The sequence below is a fragment of the Sminthopsis crassicaudata genome, chromosome 2 (genome assembly GCF_048593235.1).
Source record: "Sminthopsis crassicaudata isolate SCR6 chromosome 2, ASM4859323v1, whole genome shotgun sequence".
Taxonomy (NCBI): domain Eukaryota; kingdom Metazoa; phylum Chordata; class Mammalia; order Dasyuromorphia; family Dasyuridae; genus Sminthopsis; species Sminthopsis crassicaudata.
The window spans coordinates 289353021-289374168 of NC_133618.1; the positions used below are offsets into that span (position 1 = coordinate 289353021).

The 21148-nt window shown below is 36.3% G+C and overlaps 1 protein-coding gene across 1 annotated transcript in view; it reads left to right on the top strand.

Moving 5' to 3' along the window:
- The window catches only part of RIN3 (Ras and Rab interactor 3), a 157052-nt gene that overhangs the window by 43802 nt on the left and 92102 nt on the right, over positions 1 to 21148 (top strand). Inside the window, exons 2-3 of the mRNA XM_074289651.1 lie at positions 3783 to 3996; positions 20135 to 20252. Coding sequence (XP_074145752.1) covers positions 3783 to 3996; positions 20135 to 20252 — 332 coding nt within the window. The remainder of the gene's footprint in view (positions 1 to 3782; positions 3997 to 20134; positions 20253 to 21148) is intronic.

The following is a 21148-nucleotide window of genomic DNA, read 5'->3' on the forward strand; positions in this document are numbered from 1 at the left end:
GTTGAGATATCCTCTGACAGCAATGGGATCCCCTTTGGCCAGTTGCAGATTTTTTTTTTTTTTTTTTTTCTTTTTAATTTTTTTTTTATTATATATATATATATATATATATATATATTTTATAATATTATCCCTTGTATTCATTTTTCCAATTTACCCCCCCTCCCTCTATTCCCTCTCCCCGACGACAGGCAATACCATACATTTTACATGTGTTACAATATAGTCTAGGTACAATACATGTTTGCGAATATCACTTTCTTGTTGCACAATAAACATTAGAATCCGAAGGTACATGCAACCTGGGCAGACAGATATTAGTGCTAACAATTTTCATTCCCCTCCCAGTGTTTCTTCTCTGGGTGCAGCTACCTCTGTCCATCATTGATCAACTGGAAGTGAGTTGGATCTTCTTTATGTTGAAGATTTCCACTTCCATCAGAATACATCCTCATACAGCATTGTTGTTGAAGTGTACAGTGATCTTCTGGTTGCCAGTTGCAGATTTTACAAAAGAATTCTGCAAACCCCAATAAATACAGTCTCAAGGTTGGTGGCAAGAATGGGTTTATTTATGCTAAGTGGGATCCTAATAGGATCCTATTAGGAGGTCCTATTAGGACTATTGCAAAGGTGGAGAAAGACCCAGTGGGATAAGTCCAGAAGGGCATTAGCAAAGATTCAGGTTCAGAGTTGTCTTTTATTAGCTTTTTGAGGTTTTAAATTGAGGAGATTTTTCAATTCAATAGAAGGTAGTGACTATGCCCCAGGCCAAGATCTCCAATTAAATGAGATTACTTATCTGGGCTTTTCCCTTATAGATTGTGGCCTCCCAGAGGCCTGGAGGGTTTGAGACTCTGGAGCACCCTTCCCCCAAAGGCTCCTTTTGGATCCTTCCCCCAAAGATTAAAGGGGGCACAGTTTACATCATATATATATATATATATATATATATATATATATATATATATATATATATATATATATACACATATATATATTTATACATACATAAGCATTTCCATTAATAGGAAACATGACTTAGTAAGGACACTGGATTTAAAGATAGAATCACCTACTTTCAAATCACACTTCCTAGCTGGGTAATCATGAGTCAGTCATTTTGTATCTCTAAATCAACCTCAGTTTCCTCATCTGTAAAATGAGAATAATATTTATAATTAACTACTTCCCAAGATTGTTGTAAAGCTAAATGAGAAAATGTTTGTAAATAGTAGTAATCACTAGTGCAAATGCATAAATTTTAAAGCATGATATGCATTTGAACTACTGTTATTACTACTATTAAATATATTATATTAAATATTTAATAATAAACATTATTAAATATTATTATATATAATTATAATATAATATATTTAATAGTAGTAATAACAGTAGTTCAAATGCATATCATGCTTTAAAATTTTAAATTAAATATATTAATTGTGGTATAGTGGAAATTTATGTGTAACTTTACACCTATATTTACACCTATACTAATTTCTATACACATACAAACATAGATGTGGTATATTTGGACTCAGAAGATCTAGTTATCTCTCTCTCTCTCTTTTTTTTAAAGAGACCTTTTAGATCCTTTTTAGAGGATTGTTAGGGACCTCAGGCAGGTCACTTACCTGCTCTCAGCCTCCAGTTTCCTCTCTACAAAATGGGTCTTCTAGTACTCCACCTGCTTATCTTATGGATTTGTGGTAAAGGCCAAATAAGCTTGATACATGTGAAAAATGCTTTCCAGTTATCTGAGTTTTGTGTCCATAAGTTATTTCTTGCCTTTCCCACAGGGAAAAGCAGCCCAGCTTATAGGAGAAACTAAGAATACTTCTTAGGAAATGAAGTGGAACCACATCAGCTTAGTCTTGGGCTCTGCCTTTCCATTTATCTCCTATTTCTTGTGGAGTTTGAAGTTGTGATATTCATGTGTGGTTCCCACATAGTCAAGCATGTGTCTCTTTGGTGAACTTGGATGAGAAGCCATGCCATGCCGTGTCAACACATTATCATCCATCCAATTAACACATTGTTATCCTTCCATCAGTCCAGGTAGATGAGGAAGGGCTACCTCCATCACTTGAACCACACAAGAAAGCCTGTGATAACACTATGTACGCAGGCTTAGTAGAATCACAATGATATAGAATCCAGTTCTAATCTCTACTTTTTACAGAGGAGACTTGAGAGGCCCCTAAAAAGAAAATGTTTTGTTCAAGGTCATATAAGTAGCAGAACTAGAACTATAATCTATGTCTCCTGACTTCCAACCTAGTGTACTTTATGTTGTTCAACACTGTTTCCATTGCTATTCCTTCCCATAATCTTTTCAGAGAACTGAAGATACATTTGGAGAAAGAATAGAACTACACTTTCTGACACTAATTTATTTTATCATAAAAGAAAAGGTACTCTCAGTCCTGACAGGGCAGCTTAAGCAAAAAACCTGAGAGATTAGGTCACTTGGCACAGATTCAGTTCCAAGGGCATAAAGATACAGGTTAATCCCAGGCTGCTGGGCAATGGCCCCCATGCCCTATGGGGGAGTGAGTTTCCCTAGGGCCGAACTGAAATAAGATAAACATCAAGTCTTTCCAGGATGGGAGCACTTGTTTTTAAGTTTCTAAGGAAGTAAGGAAACTATTTGTGTACAAAACATTGTTATACAATGACTAAACCAGCTTCTCAGAGGAGGCTGTTGTAATTTAAAAGGTGGCAAAGTAGGAAAAGATCCAGAAAAGTTGGACTTCAGTTCTCATAGGACCTTGCAGTATGACTTTATACAAATAATGCCTCATTTTCCTTATTTACAAAATGTGAGTAATAATGATGAGATTGAGGTAGACACACCAAATGTTAGGGTTTGGTAGCAATTTACCAAGTCTCTCTCATTTGCCAAAAGGTAGGTTTATTTAGAAGAGGTGACAAACAAACCAAGAGGTAAAGTTTAATAACCGGTAGCATGCTCAAGAACAGCCATGTGTAATCTTAAAAGCCTTTATTATACCTACTTTATTATACCTGACTTGATGCCCTGACTTGTTGGTTCCTGAGTGAACACCTGGTCAGAAGACCCACATGTTCACTACCAAACTCCTTACCTCTTTCGGCTACCCATCTCGGCTTGGCCACCCAGGTTGTATTCTATGTCCTAAGGTCATTTATAACAGTATCATTTTGGGGAGCAATTAGGTGGTGCAGTGGATGGAACACCAGCCTTGAATTCAGGAGGACCCAAGTTCAAATCTGGTCTCAGACACTTAACACTTCCTAGCTGTGTGACCTTGGGCAAGTCAACCCCAGCCACAGAAAAAAACAACAAAAAAAAGTATAATTTTGTAGTTTTAGGATTCAGCAAGGGCTTAAGGGAAGGCTAGAAGGGTAAAAAGTGCTAACTTATTAGAATTGAGGCTGTTGAGTCACATCATCTAGAATCTTTCTTTTTCTACTCACCTCTATTTGTGGAGTGCTGTGGGCTCCTAGGATATTGGTTCATCTACCACAGCATTTAAATAAGGACATACAGAACCTCATGTCTGCCTGGCTCCAAGATCAGTTTTCTGCCCATGACATCTTGTGCTGGAAAAAAAAAAAGATAAAAATGAAACATGTAAATTTTGCTAGAGAATTTAGGAATAAAAGACATTCACTGCTACAGAAAAACATTGAGAACTCAGGAATGATATTTCTTATCATTTTTAAAAAATTTATCACTAGTTCTCCTTTGGTATGTCTGTCTATGAAATGATAATTTTCTTTTGTGCTTTTAGTCCTTTCCCAAATGTTGGACAAGGAGAGAAAGAAGATAAGACAGAGGAGGAAGAGGAAGAAGACACTGAGCCACTTTGGTCAGCAGCTTTGAGGAATCGCCTTCCCCGGGGAATTAGTGTTCTAGAAAAACTTATTGCAACCTGCCCCGTCTGGCTGCAGTTAGACATGGACAGGGACAAGGCGGCTCAGATCCTCCAAGGCCAAACAACTGGGGTAAGTTGAGATTGAGATGTATCATTGTGTTCAGTAATGGGTGCTATATTTTAGCAAGAACATTAACATACTGGAGCACTGCCAAATGAACATTGATCCAGATGGGAAAGGAGTAGAATAGCCATTACTTTCTGTGAATTTGATGAGAGTTAGGTAAGGGGAACCTGGATGAAATTAGGGTTAATTGAAGTCTAGTGGCAGATTCGGGGTACAGGGAGTCAAATAGAGCTCTTCTGCAACCTTTGGATTCAGCGCAAGGATACAAAGTTAAATGAGGTCTCATAGCGGTGCAGAATCCCCCGTAAAGGAATTTACAGACCGAAAACCTAGATTAATAAAAGAGGTTTATTTGGGGTTTGGAAGTAAGGGTAAAGGTAGAAAGACACCAGGGCCAGGCTGGTGCCCGGTGGACAGGAACACTTGGCATGGCCGGGGTAAGGATCTCATGTTTGGGGCTCCTGCAAAGACTGGGCTCCAGGGTTCCCCTTTTTATAATGGGGGCTTTTGGTGATCTTGAAGGTGGGTGAAGTCCCAGGCTCCTGGCTCAAGTTTCAGCCAGGGTTAGAATTTGAATAGAATTCAAGGGTTTTTTAAGATAAGGAGGAAGCTGTTTGTGCTGGGGGTGGGAGTTGGGAAAACCTGACCAGATCATTAGAGTGGGGTCTGGTTCAGCCCAAGTTAGCTCAGATCCGGTGGGGGTCGGGAAAGCCCGATATCTCCCATTGGGATTCATGGGGCTGGGAATTAGAAAGGAATCTTTAACCCACATCAAATTTGGCAGCAAAAGGGAAGAGAAATATAGAATGATAACTTGAGGGAATGGTGATATAAAACAAAGATTTGTTTGTTTGTTTGTTTGTTTTGTTTGATTTTAAAATAAGTCTGAGGTTGATTAGGTGGTCCAATGACTAGAGCACCAATCCTGGAGTCAAGAGCATCTGGGTTCAAATTGGGCCTCAAACATTTACTAGCTGTGAGATCCTGGTCAAGTTACAGAAGTGCAGAAGAAGAGGGGGAGGAGGAGAAAGAAGAGGAAGATGAAAAGGAGAAGGAGGAAGGGGAAGAAGTTCAGGCCAATGGTTGTTCAACAAGAAATAATAGTAATATTACTAGTATTCATGACAAATATGGACGTATGTTTAGAAGAATTGTACATATGCAGCATATATCAGATTGCTTGCTGTCTTGAGGTAGAGAATCTAGGTTTTGCAAAGAAGAAAGAGAAAGAGGAGGATGAAGAAAAGGAAGAAAAAAGGAGGGAGAAGAGGAGGAAGAGAAAAATTAGATAAACTGATAATTTGGATCCTAAATGAAATACAAAATTACAAGCTGGTGCTTTGAAAAAAAATAAGAAAAAAAATAATCCTTTACAATCTGAATGAAATAGAGGTCAGAAAATGAAATCTACAAAATCGCACATGAACAAGGTGAAATCACAATAATCACCACAACAACAAAATACTTGAGACTTGAGAAAAGCAAGGCAAAGATAGAGACAAAAGGAGAGAGAGAAGGGTAGAAAAAGAAAGAGAAATTATTAACAAACTGTCCGGAGGGAAAGAACTCAAGGTTCTAAGAAGAGAAGTTGACTCAGGAAAATAAAATCAGAGGTTTCTTCCCAATTGCTTGAACTAGGACATTGCTTGCTAATCCTCCCCACTCATGAAAACCTGGAGGAAATTTAGCCTTTCTATCCTAGGCATAAAAAGGACGAGCAGAGTTTTCCAAGGATGACAGGTTTTTGAGGTGGAAGAAATTCATATTTCTTAAGTTCTTTTCGAGAAACATTGGGGAATCATGAAGGAGAAGTGTGCAAGGAACATTCTGCAGAGATGTGCAGAAATGGCTCTCTGTACCTATCTGTAGGAATATGAGATCTGTGCTTTGGGAAGGGGAAGGACTGGAAGCAGATTGTTACAATGTGGCCTGGAAGAACCACACCCTTCTGGCTCTTACTGGGGAAGGAAGTCAATGCAGCTACAATGGTAGCAATCACAGCAACAACTCACGTTTCTATGACACCTTAAGATTTTCAAAGTATTTTCCTTAGAATGATGTACCATCCCCATTTTACATAATGAAAAAATAGAGATTCAGGCCAATGGTTTTTTAACTAGTAATGATAGTAATATTACTAGCATGCATGATGAATATGGAAATATGTTTAAAAGAATTGTATATGTTTAGCCTATATCAGATTCTTTGCTGTCTTGGGGAGGTAGGAAAACCTTGGAATCCAAGGTTTTGCAAAGGTAAATATTGACAACTATCTTTGCATGCATTTGGAAAAATAAAATATTATTAGGAAAAAAATATTAGCTAGCATTTGCATAATGCTTTAAGATTTACAGAGCACTTTGCAAATATTAATTCATTTTATCTTCAGAAGAACATTGGGAGGTAGAGGCTATTTTTATTCCTATTTTTTTTTTCAGCCATGTTCATCTCTTTGTGACTAAATTTAGAGTTTCCTTGCCAAAGATGTCATTTCCTCCAGCTCATTTTACAGATGAGAAAATTGAGGCAAACAGGATTAAATGCCTTCCTCAGAGTCACACAGCTAGGAAGTATCTGAGGCTAGATTGGAACTCAGGCCTTACTCATTCCAGGACTAGGTACTCTATAGCACCACCATGTTACTGTCCTATCATCCTCATTTTGCAAATATAGGTTAAATGATTCATTTAGGATCACAGAGCTTATAAGTATGAACTCAGGTCTTCCTGACTCTAGTGTAGCATGCTATCAATCAATTAACCTATCTTATTAACAAGCATTTATTAAATATCTACTAAGTATCAGTTACTGAGCTAGGTGCTGGAATCCATTCTTTTAGGACAAATGTACCAAAAAACCACAAAATAAACTTTTTCTTCTGCTCTCAGCACTTCTTGCCTCCCTTTAATCTCTCTCTCTCTCTCTCTCTCTCTCTCTCTCTCTCTCTCTCTCTCTCTCTCTCTCTCTCTCTCTCTCTCTTGCTTTCTATCTCTCTGTCTCTCTCCCCTTCTCTCTGTTTCTCTTTTCCTCTATCTCTGAATTTTTTTCTCTCTTTTTCTCTCTCTGTCTTTGTCTCTCTCCTTCATTCTCTCTGTCCTTCTGTCTTTCCCTCTCTTCTCTTTTTCCCTTTCTCTCTTTTTATTTCCCCTTTCCCTCTCCCTCAGTTGTTTATGATCAAGGTCCCCAATCACAACTCTGACTCACCAATCTTTCCCAATACTAATAAAACTTTCAATTTTTTTATAATAATAATAATAATAATAGCTAACATTTGTATCCTGCTTTAAGATTTGTGGATTTACAAATACCTCATTTGATATTCAGAACAACTCTTAAAGTTGTCCTCTATATGTTGGGAATTATTAGTTATTAGTAAGTGATTTGCCTAAGCATCAATAAATATTTAAGGTAGGATTTAAACTAAGGTTTTCCTGATTCAGAGTCTAATAGTCTATCCTTCTGGTTCCTTACAGGGAATGACAAGAAACCAGAAGGATTGCCTCTCCTTTCCACATTCTCCCTGTCAGTAAAAGTTTTGATCACAGCAAAAACAGAATCAGTGAGAATTATAGAAATTCATTCATTCTGAAAATAGTTTATTGAGTATCTACAATATACTAGGCACTCTAGAAGACATAAAAATAGGGAGGGAATAATTCTTTATATATCACCTACTATATGCCAGGTACTGCACAAATATCACCTCATTTGATCTTCACAACAATCCTAGGAAATAGGTGCTGTTATAATCCCATTTTACAGTTGAGGAAACTAAAACAAATAGGTAAAATGAGTTATCTGGGTCACACATCTAGTAAAGTGTCTGATGCTAGATTTGAACTTCCTGACTCCATGCCCAGAACTCTAGCCATAGTGTCACAAAGTAATGTCCAAAAAGAACTTACAATCAAACTGGGAAAATAAAGCATATAATAATAATAGCTCATAATCCCTTAATGTTTTCTAGTTTATAGAACACATTTCTAACAACCCTCTGAGGTCAGTAGCATAAATAATTACCCACATTTTGCCAATGAGAAAAGTAAAGTTCATGCAGACCACTTAATTTATCCAAGATTCACATGGCTAGTAAATGACAAAGCTGAGATCGGAGGAGAGCAGTACATCATGCTTTGTGAGTGGTATGGACAGCAGACACCATGGAAGTTCAGAAAAAATTAGTTCTGACTGAGAACATTTAAAAGGGAAGGAAGGTTTTGTGGAGGAAGAGAAATTTGAGCTGATCCTTCAGAAAAAAGAATTAAGAGATGTCTAGATGGTATATTGAATACTGCAGTGTTCCTGGAATCAGGAACACCTCAAAGTTGATGTGGGCCATTTACTAGTTGTGTGACTCTGAGGAAGTCACTTAATCTACCTGCCTGTCTCTGTTTCTTGAACTGTAAAATGGGGATAATAATAACATCTGTTTTAGAATTGGGGATCAAATGAGTTAATATTTGTAAAGTACTTAGCACAGCCTGGCACATAGTAAGCATTAAATAAAAAATGATTGTTTCCTGCCTTCCTTTCAATTGTCTAAGGAAAGTATTCAGAGTTGGGAAGCAGAACATTTTGAGGAAAGAAGTTCCATTTCTGTTTGTGGATAGAGGAGAGCAGACTGATGAGATTGGCAGGAGCAGAGCCAAAGAGTTGTCCAATTAGATGAAATAGGTGGAGCAGAGCCAGATTTTTGGAGGCCCTTCAAAGAAGGCAGAAGAATATTAAAAATGGATATTTGGGTATATGGCACTCTAAAATTTGCAAATGTTTTTTATATATTATCTTGTTTGGTTCTCATGAAGTTAGTAATGCAGTTGTTATTCTCTCCATTTTATAAGTTTTACAGAAAAATGAAGCTAAGAGAACACAAGTGATTTTCCCAATTTTCTCGACTCCTTGTAACCCACATCTCCCCTGATTCCAAGTCCAATGCTATACACTGTGCTACACTATCCTTTAGCTAGACCTATTGGAGGCAGTAGTAAATTTATCATTATCATGGCTATATTACTAATCTCATTATTCACTTGGGCCCTACAAAAAGGGCTGCCACAAACATTTTTACATATGTGCGTCTCTTTCCTTCCTTTAAGATCTCTTTGGGATATAGACCCAATAGAAACACTGCTGGTTCAAAGGGTATGCACAGTTTGATAACTTCTGTTTTGATTTGGTGTTTTGCTGTTGCAATTGGGGTTAAGTGACTTGCCCAGGGTCACACAGCTAGGAAGTGTTAAGTGTCTGAGGTCAGATTTGAACTCAGGTCCTCCTGACTTCAAGGCTAGTGCTCTATCCATTGTACCAACTAGCAGCCCAGTTTGATAATTTTTTGAACATAATTCCATATTTCTCTACAGAATGTATGGATCCATTCACAACTCCACCAACAGTGTATCAGTGTCCCTGGTTTCCCACATCCCCTCCAACATTTGCCTTTCTCTTTTCCTGTCATTTTAGCCAGTCTGAGAGGTATATAGTGGTATCGCAGAGTTGATTTAATTTGTATTTCTCTGATTAATAGTGATTTGGAATACCTTCCCATATGATTAGAAATAGTTTTAATTTCTTCATCTGAAAATTGTCTTTATATCTTTTGATCACTTACCAATTGGACAATGGCTTGGATTCTTATAAATTTGAGTCAATTTTCTATATATTTTGGAATTGAGGTCTTTATGTAAAAATTATTTCCCAGTTTATTGCTTCCCTTCTGATCTTGTCTGCATTAGTTTTGTTTGTACAAAACCTTTTTAACGTAATATAATTAAAATTATCTATCTGGTGTGTCCCATTATGAGTTTCTTCTCTGAACACAAATTCCTTCCTTCTCTACAGATCTTAGAGGTAAATTATCCTATGTTATTCTAATTTGCTTATGATGTTACTCTTTAGGTCTAAATTATGAATCCATTTAGATCTTATCTTGGTATGTTGTGTTAGAGGTGGGTCAAGTCCTAATTTCTTCCATACTAGTTTCCAATTTTCCCAGCAGTTTTTATCAAATAGTTCTTATCCCAAAGCTTGGGTCTTTGGGTTTGTCAAACACTAGATTGCCATAGTTATTGCCTATTTTAACCTGTGATCCTAACCTATTCCACTGATTAACTAGTCTATTTCTTAGCCAGTACCAAATGGTTTTATAATATAGTTTTAAGTCTGGCACACCTAGGCCACCTTCATTAGCATTTTTTCATTAATTCCCTTGAAATTCTTGACATTTTGTTCTTCCAGATGAACTTTGTTATTATTTTTTCTAGATCTGTAAAATAATTTCTTGGGTGTTTGATTGGTGTGACATTTTTTTGTAGTAGTAAGAAACTGGAAACTGAGTGGATGCCCATCAATTGGAGAATGCTGAATAAGTTATGGTATATGAATTTTTTGTTTGTTTTTGCTGAGGCAATTGGGGTTAAGTGACTTGCCCAGGGTCACACAGCTAGGAAGTCTTAAGTGTCTGAGATCAAATTTGAACTCAGGTCCTTCTGACTTGAGGGCTGGTGCTTTATCCACTTCGCCATCTATATGCCCTATATGAATGTTATGGAATATTATTGGGCTATAAGAAATGATCAGGAGGATGATTTTAGAGAGGCCTGGAGAGACTTACAGTAACTGATGCTGTGAAGTGAGCAGAACCAAGAGATCACTGTACTTGACAACATCAATATTATAGGATCATCAGTTCTGATGAATGTGACTCTTTCCAACAATGAGATGATTGATGCCAGTTCCAATGATCTTGTGATGAAGAGAACCATCTACACCCAGAGAGAGGACTGTAGGAACTTAATGTGGATCACAACATAACATTCTCACTCTTTTTGTTGTTTGCTTGCATTTTGTTTTTTTACTCATTTACTTTCTTTTTTTTGATCTGATTTCTCTTGTGTAGCAAGAGAATTATATAAATATGTTTATATATATTGGATTTAACATATATTTTAACATGTTTAACATATATTGGATTACTTGTCATCAAGGGGAGGGGTTGGGTGGGAGGAGGAGAACATCTGACACACTAGGCTATGCACGGGTCAATGTTGTCAAATTATCTGTGCATATGTTTTGAAAATAAAAAGCTTTATTTAAAAAAAATTATTCACTTGAGCAAATGGAGGCAGATATAAATTTTAAAATTGTATTTTATTCCTCCAAACACATGCAAAGATAGTTTTCAACAATAACCTTGTGTTACAAATTTTCTGCCCTCTCTCCCCCTCACCTATCACCAAGAGAGCAAGTTATCTGATATAGGTTAAAATATGTGCAATTCTTCTAAACATATTTCCATATTTGCAAAGCTTTACAAGAAAAATAAAATCAAAATGGAAAAAAAAAAAAAACATGAGAAAGAAACAAAACAAGCAAACACAACAAAAAGTGAAAATATTATTCCTTGATCCATGTTCAGTTCTCTCTCTGAGTACAGATTACACTTTCCATCAAGAATCCATTGGAATTCAGACAGGTATAAATTACTCCAAGTTACTAGGTAAAACATTGTATCTACAATAAGAAAGAGAATTACTTGTACCCCTCCTCTGTAGATTTCACATTTTATCTAACTTCTCCTTATGGTTTTAATTGCCTTTGTTTCCCCTGCTCAAGTATAAGCTCCAAGAGGGCAGAATCTCTTAAATTATTGACTTTTATTTTCCCACAGAACAGAATATAACGTTTTATATACAGTTGGTGATGAATAAATATTTGTTGAATCAATAAATGAAATAAAACTATAGCCCAATGAAAACTGTTGTTTTTCCTCCCTTGCTTCAAGGCCCTGGCCCCAGAAAGTCAGCAGGATAACTCAGCTTAGGTCTGCTAAAATGGACAGTAAATTGTTCTTTGGAAACTAATAACAACAGAGGTTTTCCAAATATAGCAAGCTTCTGAATTCCTCTTGCAATGACCTCTGTGGCCATAAAAATTAATTTCCTTCTGAATGAGCTTTTCCAGGCGTGAAGGCAGCTGGGCATTTTTATGGAGAGACTTAGCAAGATTGAAATAGGTCAGCCATCTCCAGGCACAGGCTAACCCCACTGTCCATCCAGATCTGACCTGGGACACTCAGCAGGTCATTAGTTCAGTGTACTGTCTGCTATGTGGAGACGTTCATGACAGAAAGAAACTTAAAGTGGCTCTCACCAGAGAGTAATTGCATTCTAACTGTAGCTCAAAGGGATGATGATCTAATAATGAAAATTCAGACATTAATTAGTCAGTGGAGGAAACAACAGGAGATAGGGCAGAGAAATCTTCCTGGGCTTCTCAATATACATACAAAGGAGGTTGCCTAGTCTATAGGCAGCAGCTATCTTTACCTGAGTGCCATCCATCCTTTCTATGCAATGGGATTTAAAAACTGGTAAAGATGACCACATCAATAGATTTAAAAATTGGTTGTCTATCAGATGTGATTTCAGAAAGTCTTGAAAATCCCAACAATCTTAACCTCCATAGATATCAAATAATGTCTGTAACACTATTAGTGAAGGTTCATTCATTTAGGTAAATTCTTCATAACCCCATTTGGGGTTTTCTTGGTAGAGATACTTGAGCAGTTTGCCATTTCCTTCTGCAGCTCATTTTACATTTGAGGAAACTGAGGCAAACAGGTTAAGTGATTTGTCCAGGTCACACAGTGATTAAGTATGAGAAAGAGAGATTATAGATTGAGGGAATTTAAATCAATGAAAAAAAAAAACCATTTATCAATCTCCTTCTATTTGCCAAGCACTGTGCTAATTACTAGAGATACAAAAAGAGACCCCCCCCCAAAAAAAAAAAATATATATATATAGTCCCTGCATTCAGAATTTCATAATCCAGTGGGGAATTTCATAATCCAGTGGGGAATACTCTCTAAGGTTCATGTTCTATGCAATTCAAGTCCTACATTTTATTGATAAGAATACTGAGGCCCACTGTGGAGCAATGACTTGATATTTAAAGCACAATCTGGTTCTAGACCATCTTTTCAAGTTTATTGAATCTTAGTCTCCTTCATATACCTGATAATCCAACCCAACTAGCTTATTTGCTTTCAGTTTTCTTCCTCAACATGAATATCCCATCTCCATGCTTTCCACCTACTGTTCCTTATGCCTATAATACCTTCCCTTCTCATATCTACCTCTTGGAACCCTTTGCTCAGGTGGGCTTTTAGGTGAAGTAATGGACAAAGGATTGGGAGTCGGGAAGACCTGAGTTTAAATGTTGCCTTGGATCTTTACTATTGTATATCTGTGGGCAAGTCACATAAGCTCTACCTCAGATTTCCCATCTGTAAAATGATGATAATAATAACACCTACTTCACAGGATCATTGTGAAGATCAAACAATTTTATTAACAATTATGTAACAATTTTGTAAAAACTTATAGCAAGATATAAATGTTAGCTAGGTTACACGACCAGTTCCATTTTGACATCTTTCCTAGTCATCACCAGCTACAATAATCCTCTGAAATAATTTATCTTTTCCTTGTATATTATTATATATGTATATAGGTCATTCCCCCTTTCCCCCCATAGAATGTAAGTTTTCTGAAGCATGTTCTAAAGGATTTTTGTCTCTGCATTATATCACCTTGGATGATTCCTAGCATATAATAGGTGCTAAATAAATGCATGTTGACCAGTTGCCAAGATCACATACTAATAATGAGCAGCAGAACCTGGACTGAAATCCAGATGTCCTGATTCCCAGTTCAATGCTCTTTCTGCTATATCACATCATGCAGAATTAGTAAATAAATAACAGATGGAATAGAACAACACAAAAATTTTTGCTTACATCATTATGAACAGGAAAACAGAAAAAGCAATTCACTTTAGAAGAGAGATTGGATGTCATGATACATTAACATACGTACCCATCTGATTAATCAAAGAGGTGATCTCACTCAATAGAACTGATGATCTTTCTCTATCTGTCTTCATTTCCCACTGTTATTTTCACTATTGCTAATAATAACAGCATTTATGTAGCATCTATTATGTACTAAATATTGTTTTAAGCATTTTATAAATATTATCTTTTTTTATAAATACTATTTTATCTTTTTTATCTTTTTTTTTATAAATACTATCTTATTGTTATTATCTATTTTTAGCCATAGTAATGGAAGCTATGGCATAGTGGATAGAGAGCTGGCTTGGCAGAGTATATACTTTGTGACTCTAGGTAAGATGTATCTAAAACTAAGCTATAAGGAAGGTGCTAACTTGTGTATGGGTAGAGAAAGCTTCTTACCAAGGACACTTCCGTACAATAATGAAATTACAGGTAAGGTCCCTAGTTCTATTGAATCATTAAAAGAATAAAAGATAATAACAATATCTAACATTTATATAATACCTACTATGTGAGTGAGATATGTGTGAGGAAGGGAGGGAGTAGATGTATGTATGTGTGGATGTATGTGGGTGTATTCTACTGTTTGATACTGAGCAAGTCACTTAAGCTCTCGCCTTAATGCACTGGAGAAGGAAATGACAGGCCACTCTGGCATCTTTGCCAAAAAAAAAAAAAAAAAAAAACAAACAAACAAACAAACAAAAACTCCTATGGACAGTGCAGAAGGTCATGAAAACTCCAGACCAAGACCAATGAATGATTTTGATATCTTCTGTCTTGCCAAATTCTAAGCACTCCACAGTGCTTGCCTCAGCTTCATGGCTGTTCAGATACAACTGAAGAACACCAAAAAACCCACTCTATAAAGTTAATATTTTATAAATATTATTTCATTTGATTCTCATAACATTCCTGGGAGGTAGGTGCTATTATGATCCTCCTTTTAGGTACTTATTTATTTATTTAATATTTTTCCCCAGTAACATTCAAAACAAAACAAAAAATTTTTTCTATTTGTTTTAGAAATTTTTGAATTCTAGATTCTCCTCCTTACCCTCATCCATAATTAAGAAACCACTTGTGAAGTTATACATAACATTTCCATAAAAATGAAGTTGTGGAAAAAGAAAAAAAATAGATCTCCTATCCTAATGAAAACAAAAAGTCTCAAGAAAAATTGTTGAGAGTCTAAGTCCAAATTTGAATTCAGATCTTGCTGACTCCAGTCCCAGTTTGCTATACATTGCATGATCTCTCATCCTTTCCATTGTCCCTTCTGGAGATGGAAATGTGTTCATGAATATTTTTCCCATTCCTAATAAGCATAAGCAATTGATTGAGTTCACATGATATGAAGTCACATTGCAAATGAGAAGTCAACAACCTCGCTTGTTCATCCTATCTTTTCTTCCCTGTGTGTCTCACTCCTAGTGAAGGGACTTCCTTCTTCCTTGACAGAAAAGAAAGACACTCGTTTGCTACCTCAAAATTTGTGATTTTTATCCATGATGGTCTCTCTCAGCCTAAGATTACATGCTTTGCAGCTTTGTTTTCTTCTTTCATATTTTTTCAAAGGAAGCCTCTCTAGACCACCTACTAGAAAGGCATGTACTAGATAGAGGTCACTTTGAGCTGTACTCAGGAAATGGATTGAGGAAACATGAGGGAAATAAACCCTGCTGGAAACCAAGAATTCTTATTTTAGTTCATGTCAGTTTTCTCTCCTGCTCCCAATTTTTTCCCCATGTCTTTTTCTAAATAGCAAATTTACATTTTTTCTCTACTCCTCTTCTTTTTTATTCTTCCATCATCTTCTTCTCTTCTCCTCCTCCTCTTCTTCTTCTCCTTTTCCTCTTCTTCTTCATCTTCTTTTCCTTCTTCCTCCTTCCTCCTCTGTCCTCTTTCTTCTTCTTTTCTTCATTAAACAAGAAAAAGCTAGTAAGTGTGTGAGGCCAGTTTGAACTCACAAAGATGAGAGTTCTTTAGCCCAGATTCAATGCTCTATATATTGTATCATGTTGCCGCCCAAGAAAATCACTAAGTAGCCTGTAAAGAACTATAGAAACAGATAGTGTCATTTAGCAGAAAAGGGACAAAAGAGTTTGTGCCCTGGAAGATCTCAATCCTTTCAGCCTATATTGCATATACAGATGGCAGCTGCCAGAGGAGGAGTATCTTAAGAATATAACAGAAACAAATGCATAGTATCTACTTAGTTTTGGCAGGGACGGAGAAAGGGAACCCCAAATTTATGACCCCCTTGGCTCTTTCTTGGCTGCATTTTCTCTACCTTTGGCATCCACAGTGTGGTGTATTGTAAAGAAAGCTGGACTTCAAATATCAACACAAATTCTAGTAGTGTGACTCTGAGGAATTGACACAACTTCTCTGAACCCCAGCTTCTTGATCCATGAAATAAGGACAATAATACCGGTAGAACATACCAACTTTGTAAAGTACTTGTGGAGATCAAAAGAAATAAGATTTCTTCCCAACCATGTTGTGAGCTGCAAAGGGGGCTTGTCCCCATTTCACAGATAAACAAAAGGGACCCAAGACCAATTAAATGGGCATTTTTACACAACTACTTAATAGGAGAACTCAGATAAGTTTGAAACCTCTTGCCTTGCCTTGAAGACCCCCCTGATTGACTGTGACTTACATTAAATCTAATCTGTTTCTGAATTTTAATAGCATTTATCATCCATATCAGGTTGCTAGGTGGTACAGTAGATAAAGTGTTGACAGGTCTAAAGTCAGAAACACATCTTCCTGAGTTCCAGTCTGGCCTCAGACACTTGTGATTTGGGGCAAGTCACTTTGTTTGCCTCAGTTTCCTGTAAAATGAACTGGAGAAGGAAACTACTACAATATTTTTGCAAAGAAAACTCCAAATGGAGTCACAAAGAATCAAACAGGACTGAAAATAGACTGAATTGACTGAATCATGCATATCACATATTATAGCACTTGGGCATAACACCTTTGTTTTACCATTTTCTAGTTGTTTCATTCTATGAGCCTTGCTGTCCCAACTATAGTATAAGTTCTCCAAAGAAGAGAAGTGTCATCTCCTTTGTATCCATATAAGGCTTAGTTCAATACTACACAAATAGCCAAGAGCATTTCATCAGTATTTGACTTAAATCAGTCATTTGCCAGTATCTCTCCACTAGATTATGATCTCCAAGTCAGAAACCAGTCTGAGCATGGAATCAGTCCATGGGCATAATACTGAATTCTGATCTAATCCCCAGAGCCAATTTTTACTGTGTGCCTTGAACCAAACTATCCAATTTCCCTGTGCTTCTAGGGGAGATGAGAAACTAGCTGTCATCTGGAGAGCTGACTTTCAGAGATAGTAGATATGATTGCAAGACCCATTGCTAAAGAGGAAGTGCCTGTGTGATACTACTAACCAAATGGGTGGCTATTCAACTGTCCTGGAGTTAGAGTATACATGTCAGGCTCTTTTAGAAGAAAGAGACAAGCATGAACCTGACCTGTTCTTTCCAAATAGACATCTAGACAGAAAAGACTAAACATGGCTGAGGCAGAAATCCAGCCAAAAAATGATAGTGACAATAAGCAAAATTCTAAGATTCCATGGTTCTTTAATTATGAAAATTCTGTGAGATTCCATGAATTTCAAATCCTGAGATTCTACAATATGAAGGTTTCATTCATTTCATAAATAATCAATACTTAAGGGTCTACACTATATGCAAGGAACTTTCAGGGAGTGGGGAGGGAAAGATAATTTTATAGATAAGGGAAAAACAGTTTGAAAAGGGAGAGAGAACTGAAAAATAGGGGTTTGGAAAGGTTTCCTAGAGAGGGTAATAGTATCTGAGCTGAATCCTTAAGGAAACTAAGGATTCTAAGAAGCAGAGGTGAAGAAGGAGAACCGTTTTTAGATTTAGGACAGCCTGAGCTCAGGCATGAAAGTAGGAAGAACAGAAAGTTAGTAAGTCTGATAAATTGGAACTAGGTCATGGAGAACTTTAAATGATATGCTGGTGAATTTATATTTTATAAAATATAACTTTCTAAGATTCACAAAACACACATGATCTCATTTGACCCTCACAATTAACTGGATTTTAAAAAAATATATATCTATATCTATATATCTATATATCTATATCTATATATATATACCCACAGTCACTGATGCACCATACAGTAAATATATTGTATGGTCACCAATACTAATAGTTGGTTAGTACAAGTATTATTATCTATAAAATAGATATGGAATGAAATCAAGAAAGATCAGTCAGCTTGTCCATTGTTACATAGCTAGATCCTCTGTGTCCATGGCAATACTCCTTCTGCTATCATATGCTGTCTTATTATTTGCTGAATGTCAAAGAAAATAATAATTTACTTTTCTCTCTGTTACTATTATCAATAATGTAATAAGTACATTATAGTATTTATATTAAATATTCTATTATTGTAATAGAATTATATATATATATATATATATATATATATATATATATATAATTATATATTAGTGTTATGGCAAGCAGTAAATAGAATATGGAATATCAGGGCTATAGGGGCTTAGAAACCAAAATAGTCTGAAGATTCTTAATTTTTTTTGTGGCATGAACCCCTTTGGGTATCTGGTGAATGCGTATGGAGCTCTTCATAGAATAATGTTTTTAAATGCACAAGATTACAAAGGAAACCAATTATGGTAAAATAGCTATTTTTTAAAAATCAAGTTCACCTATGCCCAAAGGGCCATCAAACTATGCATATCTTTTTCTTTTTTATTAAAGCTTTTTATTTACAAAACTTGCATGGGTAATTTTTCAACACTGATCCTTGCAAAACTTTCTGTTCTAAATTTTTCCCTCCTTCTCCCCACCCCCTCTCCTAGATGGCAGGTAGTCCAATACATGTTAAATATATTAAAATATACGTTAGATCCAATATATGTATATATATTTATACAGTTGCCTTGCTGGATTAAAAAAAATTAGGATCTAGGAAAAAAAAAAAAAAAAACCTGAGAAGGAAAACAATGCAAGCAAATATCAACAGAAAGTATAAAAATCTCTGGGTATAGATGGCTTTCCTTATCACTGAACTGGCCTGAATTATCTCTTTTGAAGAGAGCCACATCCATCAGAATTGATCATCATAGTCTTCTTGTTGCCATGTACAATTTATCTACTGGTTCTGTTCATTTCCTTTAGCATCAGTTCGTGGAAGTCTCTCCAAGCCTCTCTGAAATGATCCTGTTCGTCGTTTCTTACAGAACAATAATATTCCATAACATTCATATACCACAACTTATTCAGCCATTCTCCAATTGATGGGCATCCACATAGTTTCCAGTTTCTTGACATTACAAAAAGGGCTGCCATAAGCATTTTTGCACATGTGGGTCCCTTTCTCTCCTTTAAGATATCTTTGGTATATAAGCCCAGTAGGAACACTTCTGGGTCAAAGCATATGTACATACCTTTTGATCTAGCAGTGTCTCAGTAGAGACTGTATCCCAAAGGAAAAAGGATGCACGTATTTTAGCAACCCTTTTTGTAGTGGCAAGGAACTAGAAACTGAGTGGATGCCCATCAGCTGGAGAATGGCTGAATAAATTATGTAAGAAATGATCATCAGGATGATTTCAGAAAGACCTGGAGAGACTTACATGAACTAGTGCTAAGTGAAGTGAGTAGACCCAGGAGAACATTGTACACAGCAACAAGAATATGTGATGATCAACTGTGATGGATGTGGCTCTTTGTAACAATGAGGTGATTCAGGCCAGTTCCAATAGACTTGTAATGGAGAGAGCCATCTGCATCCAGAGAGGGGACTATGAGGACTGAATAAGGATCACAACATAGTATTTTTCACCTTTTTTTGTTGATTGCTTGTTTTTTTCTTTCTCATTTTCCCCCTTTTGATCTGATTTTTCTTCTGCAGAATGATAAATGTAGAAATTTTTTAAAAATTAAGATTCCTACTTTTGACATAAAAAAATCAAGTCACTTACTCTAGGTTAAGAACCTCTATCTAGTCCAATTCCTTCATTTGACAAGAAAAAATCAGCCTCCAAGAGGTGCCATGATATTTCTAGTATCTCAGAACAGTTAGTGACAGAGATTGGGTCAGAACCTAGATCTCTTCTCTCAGTTGACTATTTTATCTTCACCATCCTTCCTCTTAAGAACATTCTTCTCTTATGTTTAAAAAAAATATATTTTCTCTATACCCATGCTGGAATTTCATTTTACATCTTTCCTTGTGTTCTAGATCTTCTTGGTCCGGCGGGAGAGTAATCTCAAACACATGATCCTCTCTGTCCATTTCCCTTCCCTGAATGAGAGTCTTTCAGATGTGCTGGAATACAGTATTAAAGAAGAAAAGTCAAGTAAGTATATAAACCTTTCTTTTTCTGGTCTTGGACCAACAAGCTGCATTAGCCACTTAACCACAAGCACTCACTGACAAACTCTTGGTGGTGGTTAAATTAGGAGAAAAATAATGTTTTAAGCACTCACAGCTGACCAGAGTTTCCTCTGGCCTGGAGTCAAGAAGAGCTGCTCTGAATTTGATACATGGCTTTAATTTGCACCCGCCAATGTCAAGGGTTATTTTCTATGTCTTTGTAGAATTTCCTTTCATTTTCAAGAAGCCAGAAATAAGAAGGCAGTCATTTAAAAGATAAGAAAATTGAATTGGGAGACAGGATTACTAAGTATTCTTCTTCATTACTAACTCACAACATGACCTTAGGCAAGTCATAGATTCTTAGAACTGGAAGGGATCTGAGAGGTTCATTTATTTTAACCCACACCTGAAGCATGAATGTCTTTTCAACATTCTAATTCCACCTCCGCCCAAAGTGGCCATAAAAATTTTTCCTTTCCTTACTTAGCTTTCAGGCTAATTTTAAAGATCAAGGAAACTGATAAGTGCAAAAGTACTTTGGGAAGCACAGCATTGTCCATAGTTAATTTAGTTAGTTAATTTAGTTTTTACAATAACAAATGGTTTGGCACTTCAGCAATAATACAAAGTTTCACAGTTACCTGTCCTATAAAATGAGGAGGTTAAACTAAATGACCTGTAAAGATCTCTTTTAACTCTAAATCCCATGATTCTATGAACTAGATGTTTTCTAGAAGGATCTCACTAATGTTTGGCAGTGACACAAAGGCAAGTGGTCAAAAGAGGGATGATGAACTTGACCCCATATTGTTTTTTCCAGATCTATGTTAATTATTTAACACTTGAGGTATAACCACAATAAAGGGTAGAATCTTG